The 18,344-nt window shown below is 44.6% G+C and overlaps 2 protein-coding genes across 3 annotated transcripts in view; one reads left to right on the forward strand and one right to left on the reverse strand.

Moving 5' to 3' along the window:
- The window catches only part of txndc5 (thioredoxin domain containing 5), a 33,141-nt gene extending 22,989 nt beyond the window's left edge, over nucleotides 1-10,152 (forward strand). For both annotated transcript variants that reach the window (XM_052022759.1, XM_052022760.1), the window contains exons 8-10: nucleotides 1,330-1,412; nucleotides 5,884-6,013; nucleotides 8,953-10,152. In XM_052022759.1, the coding sequence (XP_051878719.1) occupies nucleotides 1,330-1,412; nucleotides 5,884-6,013; nucleotides 8,953-9,075 (336 nt within the window). In that variant the 3' untranslated portion in view covers nucleotides 9,076-10,152. The remainder of the gene's footprint in view (nucleotides 1-1,329; nucleotides 1,413-5,883; nucleotides 6,014-8,952) is intronic.
- bmp6 (bone morphogenetic protein 6) overlaps nucleotides 9,953-18,344 on the reverse strand; it is a 114,271-nt gene continuing 105,879 nt past the window's right edge. The window contains 2 exon segments of the mRNA XM_052022758.1: nucleotides 9,953-10,710; nucleotides 14,155-14,265. Of these exon segments, the coding sequence (XP_051878718.1) occupies nucleotides 10,561-10,710; nucleotides 14,155-14,265 (261 nt within the window). The 3' untranslated portion in view covers nucleotides 9,953-10,560.

The raw sequence follows: 18,344 nt of genomic DNA on the forward strand, positions 1-18,344 counted from the left end.
TATGTTGGTTCCTGGAAGGAGAGAGGTTGAATTCTGCTGCTTAAAATCATAAACGGGATTATAAAAGCCAAGTATATATTTGCAATAAAAAAAATAAAACTGGGACATGATGGAAGATTGACCAGTTGAGAATTTTTAAGAATAATTTTGAATTTCTTTTATTTATAGGAGGAAAAATGGCAGACTGCCTTTTGGCAGGGTAGCATCTTGGCTTTCTCACTAGACAAGTAATCTAGAAATCTGGCCTAAAGTTCTGCGAGGCAGGGGTTCAAATCCCACCATGGGAACTGGGCAGTTTAAATTCAGTTATTTAAATAATGTGAAGTAAATTTTGTGGACAAAACACTAGTCAGAATAATGGTAACCATGGGAACTGTTGCAAAAACCCTTCTGGTTCCTCGATATCTTTCAGGGAGAAAATCTGTCCCCTCTAACCTTGACTGACTGACCGTAGTCTTATATTAATGTGGTTGGCTCTTAATTGCCCCACCAGGCCAGTTCAGAAAGCATTTAAGTCAATGCTAGTTTGCCAGTTATAACCATGTTCTATGAAAGAATGTGAGGGAAAAGTACTGTAAACTGTTATCTTTCTTTTGGTGAATTTGTCCAAATTTTCCACCCTCATCTGCATATTCAGTAAGAATTTCTGTCATCATTTTTAATTTTTGGTCTGAATTTAGTTTGTGATTAAACCATTGAGAGGCAACAAAATAAGCTTGAGTGGACCAGTTTGTCAGACCAGGTATTAGGAAGTGCATTGGTTTTAAATATCTCCTTTTGTGGATTTATAGTAAGCAAACACACTAAAAGTTTGTTGGAAAACAAACACCACTTCACACAGCAATGGGAAGGCAGTTTTGACCCCTTTTTTGGCACAAGCCAGCATGCAGCACCCACTAATGCCCAGTCACTGGGAAGCCCTTGTAAAGAAACTGTGACCTAACTTAGCGGATCGTAGTTATTTACTGAACAAGGGGTCATTCAGCCCAACTTGTCAATGCTGGCTGGAAAATCCAGTCTATCTCCCTTTACGTTTCTGCAGTTTTGATGTAATGAGGATTTCTGCCTCTCCACTGCCCTGTGAAAGCCACTTAACCGCGCCCCCCCCCCCCCCCCCCCCCCCCCCGCCCCCCAATCCCACCGAGGACAGTGCCTCTGTGTGATTGATCCCCTGCTCCCACTGTGAGTGACCTGTGGAGGTTTGGGACAGATACACCATCCAACAAGATCCACTTTAAACTTAACGCTGGGGCAGAGCAAAGAGACTGAAGGCTCCCTTCTAACTGTTACTCTTTTACCTGACAACTCTTTCCCCTCCTCTCTCTGCAGAACAAAGTTCTCGTCCTGACTGAAAGCAATTTTGAGCAGACCATAGGCACGGGTGTGACCTTTGTGAAGTTTTACGCCCCCTGGTAAGTCGTTTGTTCACCTGCATTGGTCCAGTAAATGATTACAGACCAGACCACACCAGCATGTTATTCAGAGAACTCCTAGCTGTACTACTGTGCTGGAGACAACCCAGTCTTAGCCAGAAGAAAGGCCTGTTAGGGAAGAGTGTTCTCTGCTTGATATGGTTGACGATCCTCCACTAATGATACACCTTTGTTGAGAAAAGTGTGGCATTATGGTGATGTTAGGTAAAGAGTTTGTAGCAATGAATGGTGAAGGTGGTCATGTCTTCTGGTCTCGGATACAATGCATATCTTCCTTGGGAAATTTATCTCCTGATTCGTGACGTGTTGCTAACCCAGTTGACCCCTACACCACCCAAAAAAAAACCCAAAATCGAGGTACGGTGGCCTCCCCAACTTCTGGCTCCTACTGTGGAAGGAATGCTGTCAGGAAAAGCCCAAGTAAGGTTGTCCAAGGAAGTTGGTTGCCATTACGTTACCTTGGGGAGGATGTTGGATCACTACTTGAAATTCTTTAGAATGCTGTGAGGCACCACCTTGTTAGGCCAAGAATGAATCTTTGTCATGTGCCAAGGTACTTATTCAGTTGAACACCCAGGCCACACAGTAATAACCCTCTCCCTTTTCACAGATGTTCTCCAATTCATCATAGAACATAGAACACTACAACACAATACAGGCCCTTCGGCCCACAATGTTGTGCCGACATTTTATCCTGCTCTAAGATCTATCTAACCCTTCCCTCCCACATAGCCCCCTATTTTTCTATCATTCATGTGGCTATCTAAGAGTCTCTTAAATGTCCCTAATGTATCTGCCCCCACAACCTCTGCCGGCAGTGCATTCTATGCACCCACCATTCTCTGTGTAAAAAAAAAAACTTGCCCCTGACATCCCCCTTATACCTTTCTCCAATCATCTTAAAATTATGTCCCTTCGTGTTAGCCATTGTCACACTGGGAAAAAGTTTTATCGTTTATTCAGCTTGAAGTGTGAAGGAGCTTGCTAGGGATTTTGGCCTTAAATATTCACCACTTGACTACGTGGTCTACCTAGATGCTCAATGGGATGGGCAGCCTCATAGCTGAAAGTCACCTGTAGTAGGGAGCAGTGCGGAGAGAAAGAAAAGCCTGATGCATGTGTTTGGTTGTGCTGCTCAAGGTGGCATGTGAATGACTATCTTCTTATGACACCATAACCCGGTTACAAACACTCTGCTGGAGGAACTCAGCGGGTCGAGCAGCATCTGTGGAGGGGAAAGGAGCTGTCGACGTTTCGGGTTGAAACTAATGCAGGTAAATTCTGATGCAGGATCTCGACCCGAATCGTCAACCTTTCCTTCCACAGATGCCACTCGACACGCTGAGTTCCACCAACAGATTGTGTGTTGCTCCAGATTCCAGCATCTGCAGTCTCTGGTGTTTCCAACCTGGAGCAGACTACTTCAGCAAGGCTACATGATGAATATTTATTCTTTGCCCTTGTATGATGGGAATTCACGGTGTCAGGACTTCAAACTCCAAGACAATTAACTAGTTCCTGGGAAGCCCGGCTGGGTCAGGGAGAACCAGAACATGATGGTGTTACTGCCCCCTGATGGGGACAGATTTAATGCCCTGTCAGAAGGAATGAGGTGGCAGTCCAACAGTGGTGGAGTGTTGGCATCGATTACAACCAGATCTTCCACGATATTATTAAATGGCGGCATATTGGTGCAGCTGGTAGAGCTGCTGCTTCACGGCACCAAAGACCCAGGTTCGATCCTGACCTTGGGTGCTGTCTGTGTGGAGCTTGCAGGTTCTCTCTGTGACCACATGGGTTTCCTGCATGTACTCCGGTTTCCTCCCACATCCCAAAGACGTGCAGATGGGTAGGTTAATTGGTCACTGTAAATTGCCCCCAGTGTGAGGGTGAGTGGTAGAATCTTGAGGGGGAGGATGTAGGGAGAACAAAAATTTGCGATTAATGTAGAATGAGTGTAAATGGGTAGTTGATGGTTGGCATGGACTCAATGGGCTGAAAGTCTTGTTTCCATGCTGTATCTCTTTGTAGCTCCAGCAGACTGGTGGGGCTAAGTCACTTGGACTTGGTATTAGAAATGTCAACCACCAGTGAGCAGTGGCTCTGGGTTTGAACTCACGGAGTGAAGGCAGGATTGAATGAAGAAGCACCATACAACAGGCACCTTCTCCTGGGCTAAGCTCTGACAGCTTCTGCAGAGAGGATGTCCGCCCCGGGCAAGAGATTTGGGTTGCCAACAAACATTGTGTTAACTATAGTTTTGGCTACTTAAAAACAAAACTGTCTGACGTTTGTGCAGTGGTTAGTACAGCTGCCTCACAGCTCCAGAGACCCGTGTTCAATCCTGACCTCGGGCACTGTCTGTGTGGAGTGTGTATGTTCTCCCTGTGACCACGTGGGGCTACTCCCAGCTAAAGTCGTGCTGGTTGGCTAATTGACCGTTGTAAATTGCCCGACTGTTTAGGTGAGTGGCAGCAGAATTGGGGAGAGGGACAATTGACAGGGATGCGAGAAGATAAAATGGGGATTGGTGTAGGTGGGGGTGAGATGGTCAGTGTGGATATGGTGGGCTGAAGGGGGTTATTTCCCTGCTGTATGACCCCATATAATGTGTGCAGTTGGATCTGAAGTGTCTGGAAACTGCTGGGGCAGCTGTTGGATGGCCATCCTCTGAGCAGTGTCAGCAGTTATACTTGATGAAAGTGAACACTGTGAGGGACCCTGTGGCCTACGAGGGTTCTCGGGGTTATTGAGGTTTCGAAATAAGACCAGAAATTGGCTGCACTCTCCCTCGCTCCTGCTCTGCCTTTTCATTGATTCAAGGCTGACCTGACTTTGGCCTCGGCTCCACTTTCCAATCCCTGTAACCACTGATTCCTGTATCGGTCTAAGTATCAAAGTCAAAGTTGAGTTTATTGTCATATGCACGAGTACATGTATGCACAGGTGCAATGAAAAACTTACAGGCACATGGCATAATTTAAGCTGCATTCACGGGAAAAACATAAATTGTGCATAACTTATTCCTAATTTTTGCAAGAAAGAACACAGAACAAAGAAGTCCATTTTAAATCAAAGTAGTCATAGTGTTGCTAAATTGTAGTGATTAGGGTTGTACCAGTTGGTTCAAGAACTGAATGGTTGAAGGGAAGTAACTGTTCTTGAACCTGGTGGTATAAGACTTCAGGCTGTCAGACTTCAGGTAGTTGCTAGAAGATGGCGTGGCCCAGATGGTGGGGATCTTTGATGATAGATGTTGCCTTCCTGAGGCAGTGCCTCCTGTAGATTTTACTGATGGTGGGGAGGGATGTGCCCGTGATGTATTGGGCTGAGTCCACTACTCTGCAACTTCATACATTCCTGCACATTCAAATTGCTGTACCAGGCACATGACTCAGCCAGTCAGGATACTTTCAACAATACATCTGTAGAAGTTTGTTAAGAGTGTTTGGTGACAAGCCAAACCTTCTTCGCCTCCTAAGAAAGTAAAGATGCTGGCGCACCTTCCTTGTGATTTTATCTGTGTGCTGGGCCCAGGACAGGTCATCCGATATGATAGCGCCCAGGAATTTAAAGCTGCTGACTTCAAACTGCTGTTCCCCCAATGTAGATTGTTGTCTACAATGTAAACGCTTTTTCCCCAATGTAGACAATGTCCCTTCTTCTCCCTCCTGAAGTCAACAATCAGCTCGTTAGTGTTACTGACATTGAGTGAGAGGTGGTTGTTGCAGCACCACTCAACCAGGTGTCCAGTCTCACTCCATCTTGGCATTGACTACGTTTTCAACCTCAGCCTCCACAGCCCTCTGGAGCAGAGAATTCCAAAGATTCACAACCCTTTTAGACATTCCTCCTGCTCTCTTCCTGAGACAAATCTCCCTGGTTCCAGACTCCCCAGAAGGAAAACATTGTCAGGTCCCCTCGAAATTTCATTGAATTTCTCAATTTCCTCCTCTGCTGTGTGAGTTTTTCTTCAAAAAAAACTGTTTCACACACAAGGCCGAGAGATGTGCCCGGATTTGCAGGGGTTCCTGCAAAGTTAAAGTCATAGACTTCAGACACTCTCACTCTGCAGATTTTTTTTTTGCCTTATTTAGTTCAGAGATTTTTTTCCCCCAGGTATTTCTGAACAGCACCCAGAAGAAACTTTTATCTGCTGGAGCCACTCAGCAGATTGAGCTGCATCTGTGATGGGAAAAGAATTGTCGGTGTTTTGGGTCGAAACCCGCTGAGTTCTTCCAGCAGTTTGTTTGTTACTCCAGATTCCAGCATCTGCAGTCTTTTGAATCTCCAGAGAAACTTTGATTTGAATTCTTAAGGGCCAGTGGTTGTAATCTTTTCAAATATGATTGGCATCATGGTTAACGCAGACATTATGGGCTGAAGGGCCTGTTCTTGTGCTGTACTGGGTTCTATATATGTTCTGTATTCAAACTCTCTCTGCTCACAGGTGTGGTCATTGTAAGAGTCTAGCACCGACCTGGGATGAACTTGCCAAACAAGTGTTTCCTGGATTAAGTGATATTAAGATTGCCAAAGTGGACTGCACAGCCCAACGCTCCCTCTGTAATCAGTATTCGGTAAGTTTAAAAGAAACATTAATTGGACATGCTTGAAAGAAGCAGATCACTTTTTCAAATGTGCCATTTATTTATATTTCAGTTCTCAATTTTTTACATTCAAAGTTGCATTGTTGTTGAAACTTGAGTTTTTGGAGTATTGCAAGGTATTTAGGGCAGCCCAGTGGTACAGCTAATGGGGCCACTGGCTCACAGCTCCAGTGACCCCAGTTCAATCCCAACCTCCGGCCCTGTCTGTGTGGAGTTTGCATGTTCTTCCTGTGACTGTGTGGGTTTCCTCCAGGTGCTCCGGTTTCTTTCCACATCCCAAAGGTGTGCGGGTTGGTAGGTTACTTGACCACTGTGTGTAGGTGAGTGGTAGAATTTGGGGAGAATAAAATGGGATTGGTGTGAATGGGTACTTGATGGTCAGCACAGACTTGGTGGGCTGAAGGGCCTGTTTCTGTGCTGTGTGACTTCTAAGTTTCATGAATATGGATGAATTTCAGATGCTAATTGTGAAATGAGTGAGATACAGGCTAGTTATCTTGCTGTGGTCGGGATGCAGTACAGTGGTAGGCAAGATGGCCTGCTCCCACAGCAAGAACAGTCCATGGACAGACTGTTGTACCTTGCTTGTCAAGTCCACCAGGAGCTGGCACCAAGCAGCATATCAGGGTCCTTTCCCATGGAGCCAACCCAGTGACCTTTCAAACTGCAGGCTCATTGGATACCGGTGCACCAATCAAAGTCTTAGGGTTTGATTGTCCCCATGCAGGCTTGAGCTTGGATGACCCGAGGGAGATCCTGGAGCCCTTGTGATTATTAATATCCAGGGTTTCTGGGTTTGCAAGCCGCATGTTAGTTTATTTGTGTTGCTGGGCTAGGTAAGGTGTTCCTTCTGGTATTTTGAGTTCTTAATTTGTTTTTTAAAAACAACTAAACCTAATGCAACAGAACACAGTGGGTGCCAGTAATAACTAACTTGTCTTGTTCAAAGGAATGATGAGATGTATTTCTGTCAGTTGATTACATTTTGGCAGGACTATGGTTACCATGGGGATGTTTGCTGCATTTTGGTAGTTACCATAGTAACTACTATTGCCGCATTCTGGTTGGAAATATATATTTGCATTATACAGCATCGTTCTTTGACACCCTGGTGTTTTGCAGTGAAATCCTTGTAAATGTTTGTTTTGAAGTGTAATCATCGTTAATAACTTCAGAGAGGCAGCAGTGACTTGTGCACAGCAAGCTCCCACAAACAGCAGTGTGAGCTGATATGCTGATGTTGAGGGGAGGATCAATATTGGCCTGAACACCAGGGCTGACACCCCTGACCGTCTTCAGGGAAAGTGCCATGTCATCTTTTTTAAGATTTAAGATATCTTTATTAGTCACATGTACATTGAAACACACAGTGAAATGCATCTTCAGAGTGTTCTGGGGGGCAGCCCGCAAGTGTCGCCACGCTTCCGGCGCCAACATAGCATGCCCACAGCTTTCTAACCCGTACATCTTTGGAATGTGGGAGGAAACCGGAGCACCCGGAGGAAACCCACACAGACACGGGGAGAACGTACAAACTCCTTACAGACAGCGGGGGGAATTGAACCCCTACATTACTGTGCCTGCCCACTTTACATCCACTTGAGGGAGCAGTTGGTTTGGCGTCTCATCTGAAAACCAACTATTGTCACAATGATGCTCCCTTGGTACTGCACAGGAGCAGCATCCGTGATTTCTGTGCTGCAAGTCTGTGCAGTGGGTCTTGTACCCGTGAACATTGACTCGAGGCAAGTTCCTCTGTTCAGAGGAGGGCGAAGGGAAAACCAGAGGGGGTGGGGGGTGAGTGTATTATAATTCCAAGCTACATGTGTTAATAGAATGCAGAAGAATACAAATGTCTACATTTGGGGGCAGGTGGAGGCCAGTGGTGATGGCATGAATTTGCAGAATTCGGGTCCAGGTTGATAAATAGGGAAATAAGACTGATGGTTCTCAGCAACCCCAGAATGGACTTGATGGGCTGAATGGCTTCAATCTGTGTCATAAGGAAATATGACATTATAGCAGAGATAGGAGTTTGTGCAAGGCTTGAAGATTTTGTGCTCGAGTTCAGTAGGGCAGAAGTTTTAAAGGGAATCTAAACTGATAAACAGTAGGAGTGGGTCAACAGCGCAACATTATTTCTGCTCTTTGATGACTAGGACCAAAGAACTAAAGATTTAATGTTGGCATAAAAAGTACGCCTGTTCATTAGATTAGTTCTAATGTCTCTACCTTGTTTAGTTGCATATCTCCATAATAAATCAGAACATTCAAATTTGCAGTCAACTTGAGACATCTCCACTGCGGGTGGGATGAGATTTTCACCAGTGTGCCTGCGTGTGTAGGTAACAGCAAAGGGCAGGATACTGGCTGGTCCATCACAGACTAAAAATTAAAAATAAATACTACTTCAAATGCAATGTCCTGGATGTGGCAAGGGAGGGGAAACGCATGGGTTTACCCCCAACTTTTCACACAGAGGGTAGTATGTATATGGATCAAGTTGCCAAAGGAAATGGTTGATGGAGGTACAATAATACTTAAAAGACATTTGGACAGGTACATGGATAGGAAAGGTTTAGAGGGATACAGGTCAAACGTGGGCAAATGGGACTAGCTTAGATGGCACCTTGTTCGGCATGGATGAGCTGGGCCGAGGGGCCTGTTTCCGTGCTGTGTGACTCGTGCAACAGAAACTAATCCAAAACAACTTGAGAGAAAATCTGAATATTTTAAACAGGGTTTTAAAAATATACAAACACTCTATTCAGTTTGACGGGGGGGATCAAAAAATGTGCTGATATTTCCCTCAAATTGTTTTTTCAATTTGACCCCACTTTCCACAACTTGCAGCTTTTTCTAATGTCTAAGTTTTAAAGCTTTGAATTGATTTGCAAATTTACTTGCAGGTTCGTGGTTATCCAACGTTGCTGCTATTCCGTGGAGGTCAGAAGTTAGGTGAGCACAATGGAGCCAGGGATTTGGACTCTCTTCACAGCTTCATCCTCCAGCAAGCCAAGGATGAACTGTAGGGTGCATACCTCCTGCACAGCCGCCACCTCGTGTCACTGATGTACAATTGTGTCCAAACTTGTAATTGCCAGAAATGTGGTTGTATACTTTCTCCTCTGTCAAGGTTTGTACCTAAGGGTTAACAGCAATCTCCAGCATTCAGATTGGTTAAATTGGCTGTGGTTTTTAATCAGAGTGGTGCCTTGTGTGTGTGCGTGTGTGTGTGCGCATAAAAAGGAGAGATTTTGCTTCCTGTGCCTGCCAGCCTAACACTTCTACATGAATGTGGTTCATACGTAGTTAACAGACAATCATCTGTACCTGATTAGCAATTGCAGTACTGTGGGCATAAAACAGAATACCTCAGCGTATCTTCAGGCCACATTCACCTGCGTGAGTTATGGTAAGGAGGAACTACCAGTCTGTGCAGTGAGTGACTGTTAGATTTGTAGAGCTTGATTAATTTGTGTTGCTTAAAAAGAAAATCAAATCACTTGTGAAACCAGGCAATGTTGTTTGACCACTTTAACAATTCATTGTGGGGGTGGGGGGGGGGAGCTAAACTGGACAATGCAGTAGTTACCATGTAACATTTGCACCCCCTTTTTAGATAAGTAATGGGTTGAACAACCCTGCAGTTTGAGATTAATTAACTTCAGGCATTTTTTTAACATGACTGTGGCTAAAGTAGAGAAAGTGGCTAAAAGAACCATGTTTCCAAAATATTTTAAAACTACTTCCAAAGCAGCAAACGTTACAGTCTATTGCAGTGGTGGTTATGGTCAGAGACACTTCAAACATTGTGAGTTACTGGGAACACCAGACCCAAGGTGTAGAACTGTTCACTGTTCGTACGTGTTGCTGCAAATGAGTGAGCAAATTGTACAGGAAAACCACTTAATTTTAACATCCTTTATTGTTAGCATGTGTGTTAGGAGAATGAATTGTATGTTTCCAGGTGGGAGGTGGATAGCAGTAAAACTTGTGTGTGGTTGGCACTTAATTTTTGTACAATAAAATCATTAAACAAAATGTGAGATGCTACATCAAAAGTTTACATTACTTGGCAATTTCTAATAAAAAAAAATGTAAATGATTGTCCGGAGTGCGTTTTATAAACGTAATGTGCAGTTTCTGTCCAAACTAGGTCTGTGATAAGTGGCCTTGGAGTTTTTCATAATGCTTAAAGGAGTTTGCATCCCTTATCTCACACACTGCGTCTTCCACCCTTGAAAGCCATTAACTGTTAAAAACACATTATGGCCCCTAGTTAAAATGTGGTTACCAAACAAACCCAAAAACAAATAAATTACATTTTTATGAAAACTATGTACAAAATATATTACAACTGCCTTTAAGTAGAATTTTTCTTTTAAAAAAAATTGTAAACATTATTTACAGAGGTATTGCTCCAAGGATTTTTTTTTAATTATCGCTATATGTTGAGGATTTAGTTCCTCCAGTAGTTTCAGGACACCTGAAGATGAGATTCCATGTACGTCCCTTTAATGACAGCCACATGCTCTGACTACCATGTTCCTGTACTTTTTTAATATAACGTTTGAGCTGTCATCAAAGAAGAGCACAGAAATTGCATTCAGCTTGGTGGGAGCACAGCAGGGCTTGGGGATGTAGTCCGGGTTCATGAGGTGGACCTATGTACAAGGAGATTTGAAATAGTTAGGCCCATTTTCCACAGTGGTACTCAATAGATATGCATAAGATTAGCATTTGATGCAACAATGAAGCTCAACACTTAATGGAGTATGCAGCGGAAGCTTGCTCCTTTCCTTGCACACTGCATCTTCCACCCTCAAAAGCCATAAACTATTAGCAACATCATTACAGTCCCTAGTTAAGTGAGTGGCGCAGCCAGTAGAGCTGCTGTCTTGCAGAGCTAGAGATCCAGGTTCAATCCTGACTCCAGGTGTTGTCTGTGTGGAGCTTCCCTGTGAATGCTTGGGTTTGCTCCCACATCCCAAAGACGTACGGGTTGGCAGATTAATTGGCCACTGTAAATTGCCCCTAAAGTGTAGGTAAGTGGTAGAATGTGGAGGGAAATTTTATGGGGAGAATTAAATGAGATTAATGCAGAATTAGTGTAAATAGGTAGTCGATGGTCATTGTGGACTCAGTGGGCTGTGCTGTATGTGTCTATGACTTTATGCAAACCTGTGTCTTACAAGTGCCCAAACATTGGCCTGTATGTACTGAGGGAAGAAATCAGCACTTCAGGAAGCAAGTTTGATTCCACTGACTTCAATAAAACTGCATGTCCAGAGATGTGTACAGATTGTGGTAGATGCTTTTAGCAGCTGTTTAATTAGTACATTTCTCCCAATGGGAAGTTTTTTGAACAATGGCTCTTGGTAGATTATAATTGAAGAGTACAGATTAAGGGACTTGTACAAGATTAAATGAGGTTGCCAGGTAGTCAATCCTACCTCCTCCCTCTATGTAAGAACGCACACTTGGCAGTCAATTTTTCTCACCCTTCAATGTCTAGGAATGCCAGGGGAAGTGAAGCCAGCAATGGTAGCGGTGGTCTACCTACCCAATCATTAGGACAGCTGTTGTAATGACAGCTCTCTGTCTGTGGTACACACTATTGTAGGGAAATTACTGGAAGTCTTGACTCCATTTCTTAGCTGTGACTTTGCAGTTGCTATTCCTATTTTTACTTGCTTCCCATTCATTAGAAAGTTTGTTTGTTTTGATAGAGATGTGGGGAGCACTCAATGTGTTGAACTGTCTAAAAATATTCTGTGTGGGGAACAAAAATAAAATGCAAATGCTGGAAGTACCCAGCAGGTCAGCAGCATCTAAGGAGAGAGAGAGAGAGAGAGAGAAAGAGAGACAGAGTTAACGTTTCAGGTCAATGACCTATAATCAGAACTGGGAAAGAGAGATTGGTGGAAAAATCATGGTTAAGTTGCTGAGAAGGTGGCGGGAGGGATGAAAAGGACAAAAGGAAATATCTGTAATAGGGCGAGACAAGTGGGTTAATGGCCAGTTAGAGGGTGATTATGCTTTGTATAATGTGTTGCCAATAACAGGGCTGTCAGACGTGTCCAGCAGGTCAGGGTATATTAATAGAGAGAGGAAAAACTGAGCCAAAATCACAGGTGGATAACTGGCAGCAGAAAAGGTTGGTTCTGATACAAACAATTTAGAATTTGATACAGAGTATGGAAGGCTACAAATGTGCCCAGATGGAATATGAAGTGTTGTTCATCAAGCTTGCATGGCTTTGTCAAGGGCAGATCTTGTCTGGCCAATCTGATTGAATTTTTTTGAAGAGGTAACAAAGTGTATTAATGAGGATGGGGCAGTAGATGTGATTTACATGAACTTCAGTAAAGCCTTTGACAAGGTCCTACATGGGAGATTGGTTAGGGCTCATGGGATCCAGGGCAAGTTGGCAAACTTGCCCTGGATCCCAAATTGTCTTGCCGATAGGATACAGAGGGTGATGGTAGAGGGCTGTTTTTGTGACTACATGCCGATAACTAGTGGTGTTGATGCTGGGACCCTTGCTGTTTGTAATATACGTGAATGATTTGGATGTGGATACATGAGGCATGATTAGTGAGTTCACAGATGGCACAAAGATTGGTGGAGTCGTTGACAGTATGGAGGGCAGACTTTAGCTGCAAGGTGATATTGATGTGATGGTGAAATGGGCTGAGAAATGGCAGATGGAGTTTAAACCTGGTAAAGGTGAGGTGATGTATTTTGGGCGTAGCAATGAGGCTAGGACATACACCATAAAGGGTAGGGTCCTAGGGAGTACTGAAGAGCAGAGGGACCTTGGTGTAAAAGTTCAGAGAGTATTGAAGGCGGTAGCACTGGTAATAACATGTTTAAGAATGTACATGGGATACTGGCCTTCATTAGTTGGGGGGCATTGAATACAAGAGCGGGGAGCTTGTGCTCCAACTTTATAAAACATTGGTCAGACCTCACCTGGAGTACTGTGTGCAGTTCTGGTCACCACACTAGAGGAAGGATGTGATGGTGCCGGAGTGGTGCAGAGGAGATTCCCCAGGATGGTGCCTGGGATGGAGCATTTCAGTTACGAGGAGAGACTGGAGAGGCTAGATCTGTTTTCCCTGGAGCAGAGGAGGTTAAGAGGGGACATGATTGATGCATATAAAATTATGAGGGGTATAGATAGGATAGTCTGCAGGAAACTTGTCCCCATGTCAGTGGTTGATAAAGCTAAGGGCCATAGATTTAGGGTAAGAGGTAAGAGATTTAGGGTAAGAGGTAAGAGATTTAGAGGGGTCTGAGGGGGACTTTTTCATCAAGAGAGTGGTGAGTACCTGGAATACACTGCCTGAGAGAGTGGTGGAAGCAGAGTCACTGTCTCATTTTAAGAAGTGTCTAGATGACCACTTCAACTGTCAAGGCATAGAAGGCTATGGGCTGGAAGACGGGATAAACACTGATGGGTCTCCACTGGTTGGCGTGGACATGGTGGGCTGAATGGCCTCTTTCCAAACTGTATGACTGACTTCATGACATCCCCTTTGGCAAAACATCGGATGGCCTTCCATCCTTTGGAGACATCTCGGACTGATCAATTTTTCATGCATGGGTGTCGACGGGTACAAGATGGCAACAAGGGGGGAGGGTTAGGGTTGCCCTAACCCTAAAGCATTCCAAGGAGTGGGTGGAAACCTGAAACTATTCCATGCTGCAGCCACAGTTGAATGCTGGGCACAGAAGGAAAGGGGACAAATGGAAGTGGAATCATCCCAGCCTCACTGATCTCATTTCTCCAAAGGTACAGTGTTGGCACTAATCCCAACTCCTGTAGAACAAGCTGAAAATCTCCTGTGCAAAAATGTACATTAGCAATATCGTGGCTTGGAGTAAAACTAAATTTGCTGTAACGTGAAATTCATAATGGCATTCAAAGCCTTAGCCAAGCACTACCCCACTAATGCACCATTTAATAATTGGTTTTAAATCTGATTCAGCAAGCACCACTTTAAGGTTGAAATAGCCCCAAAACCAAGAAAACAAAGCACCCTGGATCCAAATTTAAAAGAAAGTCAGAATTAAAGATGAGGTTTTCTCGATATGTTACTCACCAGTGTCTGAACAATGGCATGGTTCGTGGCATTCATGTGTGCATTGAGCGGAAATGAGCATTCTCCATCACAGTAATAGGCTGCGTAACCTTCGGGTGCAATGATCCAATCCTTTGATGTGGGGAGAAAGATATCTGAATTGTGGATTGTTAAAATTTTAACAGAAAACACCTCGTGTTAGCTTTGCTGACAATGCCAATGTCAATTTTCTTCCCCATGGTTTGCTCTGTCTCTCCTGGGTTATTCTTCTCATGGGTTGCCTCTCCAACTACATTCTGCAAAGCAGGATTCTGCAGTCTTCCAGTATTTGGAATATTGCAGTGTTTCCAAGAGTTGGAAGCAATATTCCAACACCAGATACTTCACCTCTTCCAAAAAAAAAATCAAAATTAAACAATTAGGAACCCAAATTCCAATTCATAGCTCCCTCTGAGTATGAAGTTCAGTTGGTGGGGGTTGGAGGGGTACTCATAAGTATCCCTTCAGAGAAAGAACACTTTTATTTAAGGGAAGCTAACTGCATTAAAATGTGGATGTGTCAGTGATATAAAAATCAGCTGGTGGATTTGACTGGGACTGAAGAACAGCTCTCTGGGACTTTAATCAATGGGGTCCTTTCTCTGTGCCTCACTCCTCTCTGCACAGCCAAGGAGGTCAGACTCAGGCATGACTGGATCATGGCAATGGCTCTGGCCAGTCTCAGGCCCTTCTTATCTCAAAGAAGGACTTGCATTTATATAGCATCTTTCAGGACATTGTGCAGTTTAGAGCAAATTACACACCTTTAGAAGTGGAGTCACTAACAGTGTAGGAAACAAGGCTGCTGGTAAACTGCCACAAGCATCAATATGATAATTACCAGATGATCTGGTTCAGTAATAATTTCCTTTCTAAATATTAACTAGGACAATAACTCCCACCTACCTCTGCTTTTTAAAATAATGCAGGTTATACAGAGGGTGGCGTGGAGGTGCAGCAGTTAGTGCTGTTGTCCAACAGCTCCAGTAACCTGGGTTCAATCCTGATAGCTTGAATATTGAATTCTCCAATTTCAGGTAAACCGCTCCCCCTCTGTCCCTTTTCTCTCTCCTCCTGATCTACTCTACCCAGTTCTTCCTACAATCGCCACAGGCCCCCATCCTGTTTCTTTCCCCTCCCCCACTCACTCCATCTGCCCATCACCCACGCATCCTCCCACTGCCCCCCCCACCTCCCTTATTTGATTCCATGCCCCACCTTCCTGTCCTATCGGATTCCATCATCTGTGGCCCTTTGTTGCCTCCGCCCATCACCTCCCAGCCTCTGTCGCTATCTCCACCCTTCCCTCCTCCATCTGCCCATCACCCCTCCTCGCCTGGATCCACTTATCGCTTGCCAGCTTTTTCTCCACCCTTTCCCTCACCTCTTTACACTGGCCACCTCCCCCCTTTCAGTCCAGATGAAGGGTCTCAACCCGAAACTTGGACCGTCCATTTCCCTCCACAGATGCTGCCCGACCCACTGAGTTCCTCCAGCTTCTTGTTTGTTGCTCTCAACCCTGACCTCGGGCGCTGTCTGTGTGGAGTTTGCACTTTCTCCCTGTGACCGCATGGGTTGCTCCCAGGCACTCCGGTTTCCTCCCACATCCCAAAGACATGCGGTGAGTCAACGGACCACTGTAAATTGCTCCTCAGGGTTAGTAAGTGGCAAAAGAATCAAACAAAAGGGACAGCTGTTAGGCATGCGAGAGTGAATCCATTGCAGGACTGTGGAGAAATAAGTCGAGGGGAACGTGATTGCTCACCTGGGAGATAGCATGCTCCCAATAGTCTCCTATATCAGAACGTACGAGAGCAGGCAGTGCCTTAAATTAATATGCCATCCAAAGACAGCACTCGTCTTTTCTCCTGACCTCTTTGGGTACTCAGACAATTGTCTTTACACTGAAAAGCCAAGATTTTTCTGCTCTGGAGGAGGATTTGAACCCACACCTTCTGACTGGTTGCATCATGGTCTGGTACAGCAATTTGAATGCACAGGAATGCAAAAAGCTGTAGAGAGTAGTGGACTTTGCCCAATACATTACTGACACATCCATCCCCACCATCAGTAGTATCTACATTAGGCACTACCTCAAGAAGGCAACCTCCATCATCAAAGATCCCCACTATTTGGGCCATGCCATCTTCTCGCAACTAGAAGATACGGAAGCCTGTACAACCCTAATCACTATCTCAGTATAGCAACACTATGACCACTTTCACTAAAGTGGACTTTGTTTTTGTTTTGTTCTAATTTTGTTCTTTCTTGTAAAAATTGTGTATATGTTTAATTTATACTTTTCTTGTGAATGCTGCTGATCTGCTGCTATGTGCCTGTGATGCTGCTGCAAGTAAAGTACATGTACTTGTGCATATGACAATAAACTTGACTTTGATTTAGAATCTGAAATGGTCCCCATGCAGTCACAACCCAGGCCTTGTCCAAACCCATCCCAGAGGTCTGGGCAATCCTCTTCTGCAGATGGTCACCACATGCCCACATACTCTTCACAGAGGGAGTGGGTAGTTCAGAGGATGGACAAGCAAGTAAACCTTTACAGGAATGGATACAGGAATTCTGTTAAAGGATAAAGGAAAGTGGGTGTGTGGGGCTCTGAAGAGAGGAGGAGCAAAGGAGGGCAAGGACGAGAGAAAGGACTGTGTAAAGGAAAAGATCTGAGAAGCCCAAAGGTACTTGGGTTGGTAGGTTATTTGGCCACTGTAAATTGACCCTGATGTGTAGGTGAGTGGTGGAATATGGGGAAGTTTATGGGAATGTGGGAGAAGAAAATGGGAGAGTAAATGGGTGATTGATGGCGCAGTCTCAGTGTGTCAAAGGGCCTGTTTCTGGGCTGTTATGACACTATAGAAGTTGAAGGAATCAATGAGGCTGATGGAAGGAAAGACTGAGCAAGATACTCAGAAGGTAGGAACTCAAGACACCCTTACCACCCACAAGAATTCAGTAAGGGGGGAAATGTACAGAAGGGGAAGAGACACACTGGGATGTTGAGGAATGGAGGGGAGGCAGGAGAAGATGTGAAACATTCAGTCCCAATGTGTTTTAAATTAATACTACTGTTTTGTGTGTGTACATATGTACGAGTATGCATGTGTGTATAGGCATTGTGTGTATACATGTGTGTGTTGTGGGGGAGAAGATAGAAGGGAGTTAGACGTGCTTCATAGTGAATAGTGTGAGCACACAAATCAGTGTCAGCTTTCCAAGTACTGTAAACAGCTCAGATGTCAACTACCCCCAATCCCTGAGGTAATTGATGTCTGGGCTTGGGATAAAGCCATCAAGGGGCCGAACCACCCCCTTCTAGTGCCATAAGTTACAAAGCTGCACAAGGGCTGAATGTTTCATCCCCTTGGATACTGGGCAGTGAGAATGGGATAGGTTTACTCTTAGCCAGGTCAGCTGGAAATGTTCCGATTTGCCTAGTGTCGAGGAAGATACATTTTATGAACCGGGTACATGGTAAATGCTTAAAATAATTTCTAACACACTAAATTACAATCTAGTCTGCACTGCATGGAAGGCCTGTGGAAGCACATTCAACGGTTGGTTTCAAAGGCCAATGTCCAAAGGAAAAAGTACTGGAGTTCTGAGGAAAGAGTGGAAGAGCAGGGAAAAGGCTGGGCAGATCTAGCAAAGAGCTAGCACAGGGATTTTAGGTCAAAGGGCCTCATGTGTTGTATTACAGCACACTTCCATGGATATACAAAACTCATCTGACACCAAGATTATCTCTCCATGCCCATCCTAGTTCTTGGACCAACCAGGCCAGTCAATGCTGACCTCAGGAAACAACATTGCTGGCCACATGCCTCTTCCGTACAATCGAGGCAATGTCTCCAATCGCTCTCTCCCAATGTTGGCTTTGGTCAGTATGCTGAAGATTTTACATCCAATACTCTCAGCCACAAATTCCCGGTTGGAAGATTCTGTTCCAGTGCTGAGACTTGAGCACAGTAATCCAGGCTGACATCCCAGAACAGTGCAGTGCAGTACAGAGGGTGTGCTGCATGGCTTTCAGATGAGGTACTAAACCAAGTCTCTGGCTGCTCTCTCAGGTGAGCGATCCTACAGCAGTGTTGGGAAGCTGGGCAGGGGTGTGCAGGTCGATACATTAAGTCCTTGTTATTTACGAGCCACCAAGGTCG

This window comes from Pristis pectinata, chromosome 9 (assembly GCF_009764475.1).
Source record: "Pristis pectinata isolate sPriPec2 chromosome 9, sPriPec2.1.pri, whole genome shotgun sequence".
In the NCBI taxonomy this organism is placed as follows: domain Eukaryota; kingdom Metazoa; phylum Chordata; class Chondrichthyes; order Rhinopristiformes; family Pristidae; genus Pristis; species Pristis pectinata.